We start from the raw sequence: 13,199 nt of genomic DNA on the forward strand, positions 1-13,199 counted from the left end.
AGGCAGCAGGCGCGGAGGCCGGTGGCTGGACCTGGGAGAGCCGGGACCCGGGGTCCTCGGGGGGCCCGATCCGGCAGGCCCAGGACAGCAGCGGCAGCGGCATCCGTGTGCGGGCCCACGGCTGCCCCTGTGGCGAGAAGACAGCCACGTGAGTTACATCCGTGGAGCACTTGCTGTCCTTCCATCCACTGGCAGAGGTGGTCTCACCTCATCGAACGGACACATGCAGAAATGAAGTGAGCTGGACACGGCTCTACCCCTGTTAATATAGCCTAGTCCCGAAGGCCTCCGAGCCCTCAGGTTATGTCACTCACCTGTCAGCGACAGCCTGGTTCCCCTTCTGCTCCGCAGGACCACGGAAGGCGCAGCCAGAGCCATGGCTCCGATCGCTCATTCTTATTCCAGTGCCAGAATCATAGGGACCCAGAGTTGAAAGGCACCTAGAGGACCTCCGATTCACCCCAAGGTATGCATCCCTACAGAAACATTCCCGCAAAGTGACCACCCCTGAGCACGCTCCTAAGGCCGCCCCAGGGGACCCACCATGTCGGGACACACTACTGAGGAGTGGGTCCCCCGCTGAATTAAATGTCACACGTCCCTGGATACCATAATTTGTACGTATCTCAACGGTGAGTGAACACAGGTAGAATGTACCAGCAGAAAATGGTGGACAAGTTTGCTCAGTTACTGGGGTGGAGATGTTCTATACCATAGAGTTTCTGAATTTAGGTTAAATCTCAGGTACATCACGCTTACTCCCCTCACTAACTCGTCCACTTCCTGGGAAATTTCAGGACAAAAGCCAGAAAGCGAGAAGCAAAGAGAAGAGACAGTTCTAAAAATATTTCGTTCTCTGTCGGGCTTTCTCATAAAGCTGCCCCCAGAAAAGGCAATAGGAAAAGGTCCTATAAATGTATGAAAGGTCGTCCTATTTTCTCTCGGGCAGTCACAAAACGCCAGCCGCACCGGAGAGAGATGGAATTTTTTGGGCCCTGCAAAATGTCTGTGGTCCTCTTTAGAAGGCTTGGGTCTAAAGACAAACTCTTGTTTGAAAGGCTGAAACTCTGAGGAACCAGAAAATCATCTTGGAAGCTAACAAAAATAACCGGGCTGTTTCCAGAACCGAGAAAACAACCGATGCTCCCGATACGTAATTTGGTTTAGAACAGGCCCACTTTCCCATCTATTTAGATTTCTCTCACCCCAAGATACATAACGACTTCCCGATGAACAGAAAACAAGCATTATTTGTGAAAACGGTTGAGAAGTCGAAGACAGCACGAGAGACCATTGCTAGCTATCGACGTACCATATTCCACGGTGTAGGGTGACAAGTCTTGCCTTTAGCGGTCGCAAATTCTAAAAGAAAACTCAGCGGGTATATATTTGGTGTTTTCCTAACCAAAAGAGCGGGCTAAAGCAATTCTGAAACTACACGGAGCGTGCATTCCAGGACTGAACAAGTAACGATACCACGTATCGTGATCACGTGGCAGGTTCCTCAAGGTTAGAGAAGGGAGTTATTCAGAGGCAGCAAGACGGGCCACAGCGAGCCCTGTGCTTTTGGAACTGGCATCAGAGGCACCGGCACAAATTCATGGTTTTGGAGACTCAGAGAGACAGAAATAAAGACGGAAATAGAGAGAAATGCAGAGAAATAGAGCTACAGACAGAGAAACAGTTACAGGGGGAGACGGGGAGGTGGCACACATACCCACACACCTGCCTCCTAGCTCTGTTACCTGATGGGGCCTGGAAGCAACGACGAGCTGATGGCAATGCCACTTGGTGCTCAGATCTTGATTTCTAAGTACAGTTCTCCACCTAAAGGGACCAGGGCTCCCTGAGGAAAATGGCTGTTTCTTTTTTTTTTTTTTTAATGTTTATTTATTTTTGAGAGAGAGACAGAGCATGAGTGGGGGAGAGACAGAGAGAGAGGGAGACACAGAATCCGAAGCGGGCTCCGGGCTCCGAACCGTCGGCACAGAGCCCGACGCGGGGCTCGAACTCGTGGACCGCGAGATCGTGACCTGAGCCGAAGTCGGACGCTCAACCGACGGAGCCACCCAGGCGCCCCGAAAATGGCTATTTCTAAGACTGGAACAGAAAACACACTAGATGGGCCTGTCACGTGTTACGGGGCCAGAGAGCAAAGAAACGCGCCAAGAATGATGGGGACCGTCAGAAGGACGCAGAAGTCATCCCGCAGGCCATGTCGGGGACAATCTGCGCAACAAAATAAATGGGCTCGGTACTGAATAAGGAAAGAATATTTGAGCCCACATTGAAATGAATAAATGAGCAGATAAACAACGAAGAGGAAGTTTAGCTGTACAGAAGAATTCCGAATACTAAACGTAGAAGGAATGTCAGAATTAGAAAAGTCACCACTTTGGTTGGCACCTGGCACCAGTGTCCCACTGTCAAAGAGTGATCTGTGGATAGTAACACCAGCAGGTGCACGTGTGACAAGAAGCGTACTTTACGTGGTCTCAAATTGCCTCCTGTATCTTTTACTTCCATATTTTTAAATGTTTTTATTTATTTTTGAGACAGAGAGAGACAGAGCATGAGCAGGGGAGGGGCAGAGAGAGAGGGAGACACAGAATCCGAAGCGGGCTCCAGGCTCCGAGCTGTCCGCACAGAGCCTGACGCGGGGCTCGAACCCATGGACTGTGAGATCATGACCTGAGCCGAAGTTGGCCGCTCAACCAACTGAGCCACCCGGGCGCCCCACTTTCATTTTTTTAAGTGAAACACTGACTTTTTAAAAATTCCATTGTGTAAAAACTCTTGAAAATATCTCACAGAAGACTTATGCAAAATGCTCATCACAACACTTGGGAAAAGCAAAACCCCGGAAGCAACCCAAATGCCCATCATCAGGAGAAAGGATATATAAACTGCAGTAGATTCAGGCAAGGGGCAACCCTCAAAGGGAAAAACAAATGAAGCCCAGCCATAAAGCATCAGGATCATTTGTGGTTCTCAAAGCTCGGTTTCGAGACCGCCAACATCACCCGCAGGTTTGCTAACTGTGCCAGCTCCCCTCCCCCCACCTATTGGACTAGAAACTGAGGCGGGGCAGGAGGGTGGGAAATGGCAGGTGGGTTTTAGGGAGCCTCCAGATGAGTCTGATAGGCTCAAGTTAGAGAGCCACTGTTGTGGATGAATGTCAGTAACACCTGGGCAGGACGGGCTGGTGTCAGAGCACAATAATATGTCCCTTTACAAGTGAAACCTGGGGACACCTGGGTGGCTCAGTCGGTTAAGCGTCCGACTTCGGCTCAGGTCACGATCTCGCGGTCCGTGAGTTCGAGCCCCGCGTCGGGCTCTGTGCCGATGGCTCGGAGCCTGGAGCCCGCTTCGGATTCTGTGTCTCCCTCTCTCTCTGCCCCTCCCCCACCTGTGCTCTGTCTCTATCAAAAATAAATAAATCTAAAAAAAAGTGAAAACTGGCTAACCAGGATAACAGTGCTCATAACCAAAAAATATGGTAAGTCTATAAAAAGAAAAGCAAGAAATAATGAATCCAAGTTACTCCGTGGAGGAAAGAGGGTAAAATATGGGGAAGGCAGCCTCTGAGAACGATGGTGTTTTACTTCTTCAATTAGGCAGTGGGTACGAGAACCTCCTCACAGCTCTTTTTTTTTCTGTTTTATTTATTTTTGAGAGAGCGAGCAAGCAGGGGAGGGGCAGAGCGAGCAGAGGACAGAGGATCGGAAGCAGGCTCCGTGCTGACAGCAGAGAGCTCGATGCGGGGCTCAAACTCACCAACTGTGAGACCATCACCTGAGCTGCAGTCAGACGCTCAACCGACAGAGCCCCCCAGGCGCCCCGCATCTCCCCACCTCCTCAAGGATGGGGAATGATGGTGACTTTACAGCGAAGCACAAGACAGCCACCACCCTACCGAGGCACCAAACTTCATTAGCATCAGGGACAGAACCGTTATGCCTCCGCAGAGGCTGCATCGAGGAGGCTGCCACAGCACCTCCACGGTCTTCTTGCCGCAAACGCACAACTGGAATTTAATCCTAAGGAAACGTCAGACAGACGCCGGCTGCGGGATGTCCTACAAGACACTCTTCCAAAATGTCAAGGTCAGGAAGGACAAGGAAAACCTGAGCCCTTTCAGACTATAGGTGGTTAAAGAGAAACGACCATTGAGTGCAATGTACTTTGGATTCTAGACTGGAAAAATGTTTTTTTTTTTCTATAAAGGACATTAAAAAAAAAGGAGGTGAGAGAGGGAGGGAGCCAAACCATGAGAGACTCTTAAAAACTGAGAACAAACTGAGGGTTGATGGGGGGTGGGGGGAGGGGAGGGCGGGTGATGGGCATCGAGGAGGGCACCTGTTGGGATGAGCCCTGGGTGTTGTATGGAAACCAATTTGACAATAAATTTCATATTTAAAAAAACAAATAAATAAAAATAAAGGACATTAGTGGGAAAATCGATGAGATTTGAAAGTCTGTAAACTAGAGAATCATGAAATGTCAATTTTACATTCCTGACTTGGATCATTACAGTGCGGCTGTGCTCTGTTTTTGGTAAATATTTGCTGAAAGATTTGGAGGCAAAGGGCCTCGTATCATCAACGTTGGAAGCGTTCAGAATAAAAACTGCGTGTCTGTAGGTGTGTATGTGTGTGTGAGCGTGTGTGTAGGTGTGGGTGTGTATGGGGAGAGAGAGAATGGTAAAGCAAATGTGGTGAAATATTAACATCTGGGGAAGCTAGGTAAACAACATGTGGAAAATCCTTGTCCTATTTTTGCAAACTTATTCTAAAAATCTGAACTATTGAAAAATAACAACTTTAAATCATTTTTCAATTTTTTTAACGTTTATTTCTTTTGTGAGAGAGAGAGAGAGAGAGAAAGAGGGAGACAGAGGATCAGAAGCAGGCTCTGTGCAGAGCCCGATGCGGGGCTTGAACTCACCCTGAGAACTGTGAGATCATGACCTGAGCCGAAACCAAGAGTCAGCCGCTTAACCAACTGAGCCACCCAGGTGCCCCCAATTTTAAATAATGTTCAACTTGCCATTTGTCCACAGTAACCTGGAATATTACACCCACTCAGTTTTCAGCAGGAGCTTCTTGCCGACATGCCAAAAGCATTCATTGGAACAACAACTCACCCTAACGAGTAACAGTTCGTAGCAAACCCTTGACATTGGCAGCTAGGTTAAAGAAAAACCACCTATTGTCCAGCCTTCCTCCCTTCAAGTTAGAACAAGTAAGCCCCAAAGGTAACAAACAACCTGAATGTGGCAATGTACTGTAGAAAGTCCTCTTATAATTCCAACTCAGAAAAGTATGTGACATTAGTTAGACAAATTATCCAATCCCTCTGGGCCACTGTCAGATCGTCTTTATGGTCTATTTTAATTCTCATTTTTCATAAGAATCCATGCATGAATTTTATAACAGAAATACTGCTTGCTTTATAATTTAAAGGTAAAATATAGATACCACTAAAATCAAATCTAGAAGTTCAAGCAGAACAGCGGCCTGGACAATATACATTTTTCATGAACTATTTACCCTAATAGATCCCGAAATGTATGACCTCAGGCCAGGATGATATGTGACCACTTCCTTATTTCTCATAGTCTGGAAAATAAAAATTTTCTTGTGCTGTTGGATTTCTGGAGCTTAACCTGCTTCACCAATAAGCATGTCCAAATGCCTCGATCATCAGACTGCTGGACATGGAAACAGAGCAATTAACCCCCAAGTCTATGACAAGCAAATAACATTGATCACATCTTTTAAGATATGTAATGAAACAATTTGAATGGATTTTTATCTACCATTCTAGAGAAAATGTTGTGGTATGCTAAACACAATCAACACCTATATATAATTAACTGTTATTCAGCTGGCTTTAATAAATAAAACTAGGTAAGTCACAACTGCTGTGTCTGAATTGCTAATGCTTTGTTTTGTTTTGTTTTGTTCTGTTTTGTTTTGTTTTGTTTACATTGCAATCCAGGCCTATCTCAAGAAACAAGAAAAATCCCAAATACAAAATCTAACAGCACACCTACAGGAACTAGAAGCAGAACAACAAAGAAACCCCAAACCCGGCAGAAGAAGAGAAATAATGATGATCAGAGCAGAAATTAACAACACAGAATTCAAAAGAGCAGGAGATCAATGACACGAAGAGTTGGTTTGTTGAAAAAAGAAACAAAATTGATAAGCCTCTAGCCAGGCTTCTCAAAAAGAAAAGAGAGAGGAAACAGATAGAATAGAGAAATCACAAATAGATAAAATCTCAAACGAAAATGGACTTGTCACAACCAATCCCTCAGAACTACAAGCAATTATCAGAGGATACTGTGAAAAATTGTATGCCAACAAACTGGACAACCTGGAAGAAACGGACAAATTCCTAGACGACCAGATTATTATTAAAAGTGAACACCGTGCTGTGACACTATAATTACTTAAGTGACACAAAAGTACCCCACATAAGGCAAACGGTATTTCGTAGCGGCTACTCACCTGAGAGCTCTTGCCGCATTTAGCATCTCCTGAAACGATCACAATTTGATTTTGAAGCAGGTTCTCCATAAAGGAGTATTTTTCTTTCCATATTGGCAGATCCTCTCTTTCTTTTAGCAGTTTGTAATAACGTGACGAATAAGGCAATCCATCAAAAGGGTTAAGTTCCAAGTCCTCGCAGGCCAAAACCCCCTCCTCATCCCCATCGCTGGAATCAAGGGATTCTGGGAAATAGCGCTTCTCGGACGCAGAGTTGGGACCTTCCAGCTCTTTTTCTTCCATCTCGTCCGAGAGGGAGCTCAAGCAGCTGGCATCCTACATGGGCTTCCCCCGACGATCACCCACCGCCAACAGGGTTCAAAGTCCACGGACACAGACTCCGGTGTCCTAACTGCCAAGACTTCAGTCCGCGGTCTGGAAAGTTGCGTGCCTCAAGTCTGCATCCGGTCGCCTCCGCTGGGTCCCCTACGGTCCCGGCTCACGAAGCACTCTTGAGCACGTTAAATGACAGTCAGTAAACCACGCTACCGACAGACAAACAAAGAAGGAAAATCAGACACAAGGTGTTCAGGAGAAAAAGCACCGGTGTTCAAAACAAAAGCGTTAACTGGTTTTTTGTTCTTCTTTCCTGGGAACTGGCTACTGTCTGTCATTTCCGTGGCCTAGTTGAAAGCTGGGGAATAATTCAAGGCTCGCTCTTCAAGTTGGGGTAGCTGCGGTTTCCTCCCCGCCGGCCTGGAGACGGTGCCACGTGAGCTGGACCTCGTGCTCTCGGCCTGACCTCGATCGCAGGCCCTGACAGCAAAAGCAGCAACCAGGGGATGCGGTGGCCGTTAGGCCCCACCACAGGGTCTCTAACGCCACTACGAGAGACGCTGGGCCCTGCGACAGGGAAGACTGTCAGGGCCCAGGGGGTGTTCCCCTAACACTGGTTACCAGTCTCTATTTTTTTTTTTTTTTTAATTAAGAAACCTTCTAGTTTAGGGGCGCCTGGGTGGCTCAGTCGGTTGAGCGTCCGACTTCGGCTCAGGTCACGATCTCACGGTCCGTGAGTTCGAGCCCCGCGTCGGGCTCTGGGCTGATGGCTCGGAGCCTGGAGCCTGCTTCCGATTCTGTGTCTCCTCCTCTCTCTGCCCCTCCCCCATTCATGCTCTGTCTCTCTCTGTGTCAAAAATAAATAAAAATGTTAAAAAAAAAATTTAAAAAAAAGAAAAGAAACTTTCTAGTTTAAAAGAGAGTATTTTTTTAAAACTTCATTTTCCATTTGCCTGTGCCAGTTGACAATGTCAGGCGAGGGAGGTGGATTTCTTTTGTTTTTTTTTTCCATTTGAGGCTATCACTAGCTTTTATTAGTAAGGTCGTGTCTGTGGAAGCGAACCAGAAATCTCAAGCCTGTTTCCTGAGGTTCCAGGGTCTGCAGCCCAAAATGTCAGACTCAAGAGGCAATAAAAAGAAAACATTTATTTTAAACAAAGAAGAGAAACTCCCCCGGCCAGGACAAATCGACACCAGTAACGTATTCCCTACCTGTCAGGTAAGTGATCTTCCAGTCAGGAGTGATTTTTAAAAAAATCCAAATCAACATTGCTGCAAATAAGCGTCTTTTCACATTAAGCAGGTGAACACACGAAAAAGTCAGAAAAACTCAAGTAAAAAAAGAGCAGAGCATAAAATGCCGTTCATGATACTGTCAGTGAAATTACTCTATTTACAGCACTCCATTTATCCTCACTATTGCTTTAGACTGTTGGGGCTCAAAGGGCCAACTCCTCAACCTACATAATAAAAAAGGCTTCCCCACTGGTCAAGCCAGGCTCCAGGGAAACAGTCAAACACTCCACAAGCCCCTGCTGACTGCCTTCTCAGGGCCTCCATTAATAAACCAGCCATGAGACACACACATAAGGATACGTTTGGGGTCAGGACCAAGAGTTTTAAAACTCACACAAAAATAGGCCAAAAGAGGGAGAAACTAATAACCAGAGGTGGGGGGGGGAGGGGAAGGATGTTGGAGCTCCTCAAAGGTAGAGTTCTTCAAAATTCATTCTGGAAGCCATTGTTTCCAAATTAAACTGGAGTTACAACGATGTAATAACACAAATGTAACATGGATTAACGGCCCAGCTCTTTGCCACCCCCCCATGGGTGGCACAGAATAGATCCAAGAAACACGATGGCTTGAGATCACAGGACAAGCTAACGTTGAGAAGGTATCCAAGAATCAGAAAATCCCAATGCTTAAGGGAAGTTAACATTTAGTTTTATGTTCAACTTTTGCTTTATTCTGATTAGAATCCCTTCTAGGGGGTTCTCATTTGACAGGTAAGTTAAATTGTTGCCATGACCGATGATTGTTGGAGGTACTATTTCTGAACTGTTTCACTTCAAAAAAGAAAAAAAGCACAGCTATTATTTTTACCAGATATACACCCCTGAAATGCTTCTCTTAGTTTTACAATACTCCTTAAAGATGAAATTATCTTGCACTGAGAGTCACATTTATAAAGGATCGAGCGCTTCGAACCCCCAGGGAACAGTCCAGTTTTCTGAAGAGTCATCTTTCTAGAGATCTCAGGGTCCCCTCGCCCCTTCACCACACATACGCTGTACAGCTCTATCACCCACTTCTCTGTCACGGGGGATTCAAGATGGCGGCAGATGCTCTGCCCCTGCTCCCCTGGAGAGGTGGACTCGATTTCCTCTCCCTTTACTCTGAGCTGGCCCCGTGAATCTCTGCCGTCACAAGAAGGCAGTCAAGTGATGCTGAACCACTTCCAAGGTATTCACATGCCTGAATCACCCCCGTTGGAGCCGGCTGTTATTGGCTGAGACGCCCAAGCCACGTGAAAAGGCCACCGGGAAGAGACCAAAACTGGGCTTCTGCTGACAGAAAGCACAGGCATGTCATGTGGGTAAGCCACGGACAGTGCTCCAGCCCAGTCAGGTCTCCAGATGCCCACAGGCCCAGCCAACACAACAGCCAGCAAAAGCAGCACCCACAGGAACCCAGTCCACCCAAAGAATTGTGAGAGGGAACACAGGGTCACCGCTCCTGGAAGCTACTACGTTCCAGGGTAGTTTGTCGTCTTGCAGCAACAGATAACCAAAGCTCTGCCTACTAAAACGATCTAACTTTCTCTTCATGACTCAGGGTCACCATTACGTCAGTTCCTAAACAGAATGATGTCCTCAGACTTCCCTTAAGCGTCCACGGGTCAAAGGCCAGACTACTGGTCTGAAGAGCCACTTTTCTGCAGAGATTCAGTCCCCACGTCCCACTTTGGTCAGTGAGCTTGCCCCGTGAGCCCCCCCTCTGCTTTTCTAACCTGCTCTCCTACCTGGCATGTTAGAAACCAGTTAGTCTTGTTTGACAGGAAGACCTGTAAGGTCGAGTCCTCAAAGGGTTCTATGTTGACTCCAGTAAGTCTGAGCAAAGCTATGAAGTCTGTGACATCTATTTTCACTGCTCAGATGCACTTCTCGCCGCTCTGTAGTTCGGAGTTCGGGATTTCGACGGGGCAGTGGCTGAGTCTTCCAGAGGGAGGACACCTCTCTGCATTTATCCTGCAACTGACATGAGCCGTGTCAATATTTTCTGGGATATAATTAAATACACATACAAGAGATCCATGTTTTGGCCTTTGGCAAATTTAGTAATACCATCCTAAGTAAGGGAAAACAAATATGGTAGGTTACGTGCCACTCAAAATAAAATTTAGTAAAAATTGTTCTGTTGCCAGTAGCAACTATGTTGCACTCCAAAGAATCTGAAAGATTGGTAGTTTGCTCCTTTTCAAAGCTATCTTACCTATAAACTGGGGACTGCATAATCTGTCAAGGACCGCCCTTTGAAGTGAGTCTATTACAACTTTTAAACGAGTACTTATTAAAATACTACAGACCTAACGTAACACGAAACCACCTCAACAACAAAGAATCAGAAGTTGATGTAAGAGGAGCTACATCTTAGTCATTCAGATGCTTGGCTCTGGTGCAGTAATTCTAGAAATACAGTTCACAGAAACGGAAAGATAAAGTTTGCAAGGGGCTAAGTAAAACAAGGTCGTGAAACCTGTCCGGAGAAACTCTGGTTTAGGTCTCACAGTTCAATGCTCCTCTTCTGCATTTTTCTCCGTGTTCAATTTACTATAAATATATATTCCTCACACCGATCAAATTCTCAAATGTACAACTTTAGGACTTCACGGAGATCTAAAAGGGCCAGTGTGGTCTCATCCGGTCTCACGGCTTCAGTGCCATCCACACGTGGGGGACTCTCACTTATAGGTCCTGTTAATCCTGGCTCTTAAACTTCAGTCTCCTGTGCTCAACCACCGACTGGTCACCTCCACCTTGGATATCTGACAGGCATTTCAACACGTCCTAAACCGAGCTCCTGATGTTCACCCCAGAGCCACAAACCGGGTCCTGCCCTTCTCGATGACTTCCTCCCTTTCAATGGCTCAGACCCAAAATGCTGAAGTTATTCTCGATTTCTCTTTATCTCAAATTCCCCTGCCTGCAAAGATGTGCACATCCTAATCCCTAATCCCTGGAACCTGTAAATCCGTACTTTGCATGCCGTCTTCGTGAAGACGTCATGAAGTTACAGACTCGAGACAGGGAGCCCATCCTGGTGAATCCAGGGTCACCTTGAGTCCTGAAATCAGACGACCTCTCCCAGTTACAGTCAGAGGGAGACAGGACTATGGAAGAAGGGCCAGAGGGATGCCGTGTTGCTGGCTTTGAAGATGGAGGGAGGGCCACGAGCCAAGGAGTGACGTGGGTGGCCTCTGAAAGCTCACAAGGAAGTGGATTCTCTCCGAGAGTCTCCAGAAAGGAACACAGCCCTGCTGGTCCCTCGGCCTTAGCCCAGTGAGGACCTTGATGGACTTCTAACCCACACAACTGTCAGCTCGTAAGTTACCACTAACTGCGGCGACTTGCCCAACCGCCCGATCCCGTCAGTGCTACTTCCAAAACGCCTCAAGCACTGTGAGCGGCTGGTCACCTGGGCCTCTACAGCAGCCTCGTGACTGGCCTTCTGGCTGCACCCTTGGCCCCGCTGTCACTCCTCAACCCAGTCGCAGCGACCCCGTTCAAGTCAGCACGTGGTTCCTCTGCTCAAAGTCTCTACCGGCTTCCCAGCTCCTCTGACTCCAAGGAGAACCCCAAACACTTAACAGGACTGATGGGCCTGGTGGCTCCGGTGGCTCCGGATGGGCCTGGTGGCTCCGCCCTCATCTCCGACCATCCCCCTCGCTCCCCCCACTTCTAGCCCCGTGGCCCCCTCCGTGTTCCTCGGACACCCTGACGTGTGCGGGCCTGGGGACGTCGTGGCTGCTCCTCTCTCTGAAAGGCCCTTTCCGCAGGTGTCCCCACGGCTACCACCCTTTCTTCGTGAAGGTTTTCTCACACGCCCACCCGGCGAGGGCTCACCGGCCACCCTAAACTTTGACCCACCCCCCCCCCCCATGACCCAGACCCACTTCCTAGCCTCTCTTCCTGCTTTGTTTTTTGCCCCTTCATGCTCACCACCGTCTAACAAGGTATGTATTTGTACCTGTTTACCTCGTTTCTGGTGGAAGGCCAGCACCACTCAGCAGAGCTGTGTCTCTCTTGCTCACGGCCGTCTACAGCAGAGTCCGCATGCTAAGCCTGTGTAAATATTGGTTGAGTGAATCATGTTAGCACTTCAGAGATATTTTTGTTCAGCTTCCCAAGTTGCCCCACGTTGTGTCAGGGACAAAGTCCTTCAAAGCGCCTCAGGATCTGGTTCCTCCCATGTGCCTGGGCCTTCATTTCACGCCGAGATGCTGGTGACAAGCGATTGTCACTAGGCTTCCGGGTTTCTAAAAGCTCTGGCCCGAAATGCTGGTGAATTCCCAGGTTCCAAAACTGAAACGTTTGTACGGGCTCTTGGTTTTCCCTTGAATCACACACCCAAGCCACAGTTAACTCTTGTTTCCACACCGAAGGTGGGTTTCTCTCGAGCCTTTCCGAAGAGTCGCCAAGCTGCCCTGAGTGGTGATGGAGGTGCACACCATGCTTGGGGCAGGCCCCTGACCGTCAGAGCTCCCGGAGATGACCAGTACTGGGGAGCAACGTCCTTCTGGATTAGGAAACTACTCAACCATCTGTGCTTATTATCCTTTCCCCACGTTTTGAGTCTCTCTACTCAGACTGTTATCGGAGCGCTACCTACCCTCTCGGGTAATTTCCACAGTCTGAGCCCACATACAGTGGGTGCTCAGTTAGCGATTAGAGGCTGAGCAGATAATGACCGAATCGCTTTCTGTTCTTCAGGGATCTTCCACTTTTAAGACTAACATCTGTTTTATTACAGGTACTATTCATGATCTAAAAGGTTCGCCCTGTCCTCAGGTTTTCTCATCCTCCACGCCTAGATTTTTGGTCTTTCGTTCACTTATTCGGCCAGTACCTGGGGGCCCAAGTGTCTGTCCTGTAGACACAGTGGTGCCACAGAGACAACAGGCAGGTGTGGGTCCTGTCCTCAGGGAGCTCACCGTCCCTCGAGGCAGAGCACGGGGTGTGAAACACGGATGGTCTGGGACACGCGGACTTAGTCTTATGGTCAAGGAACTAAAACAAGGAGGATGTGGCTGGTACCTGAAAGGAGAGAGAAGGTTCTGGTACAGATGCGCTCACAGAGGAGACGTG

General features: G+C 47.9%; 1 protein-coding gene across 7 annotated transcripts in view; it reads right to left on the reverse strand.

Annotated features, from left to right (window-relative positions):
• DHX32 (DEAH-box helicase 32 (putative)) overlaps positions 1 to 13,199 on the reverse strand; it is a 58,833-nt gene that overhangs the window by 31,842 nt on the left and 13,792 nt on the right. For 3 of the 7 annotated variants that reach the window (XM_047824706.1, XM_047824707.1, XM_047824705.1), the window contains 3 exons: positions 12,090 to 12,176; positions 9,857 to 10,088; positions 6,519 to 7,042 (listed from right to left, as the gene is read on the reverse strand). In XM_047824706.1, the coding sequence (XP_047680662.1) occupies positions 6,519 to 6,800 (282 nt within the window). In that variant the 5' untranslated portion in view covers positions 6,801 to 7,042; positions 9,857 to 10,088; positions 12,090 to 12,176. Of the gene's footprint in view, positions 1 to 6,518; positions 7,043 to 9,856; positions 10,089 to 12,081; positions 12,177 to 12,960; positions 13,149 to 13,199 lie in introns of those variants that run through there. The other 4 variants (XM_047824710.1, XM_047824709.1, XM_047824708.1 and 1 more) reach the window with 3 other exon arrangements.

This window comes from Prionailurus viverrinus, chromosome D2 (assembly GCF_022837055.1).
Source record: "Prionailurus viverrinus isolate Anna chromosome D2, UM_Priviv_1.0, whole genome shotgun sequence".
Lineage (NCBI taxonomy): Eukaryota > Metazoa > Chordata > Mammalia > Carnivora > Felidae > Prionailurus > Prionailurus viverrinus.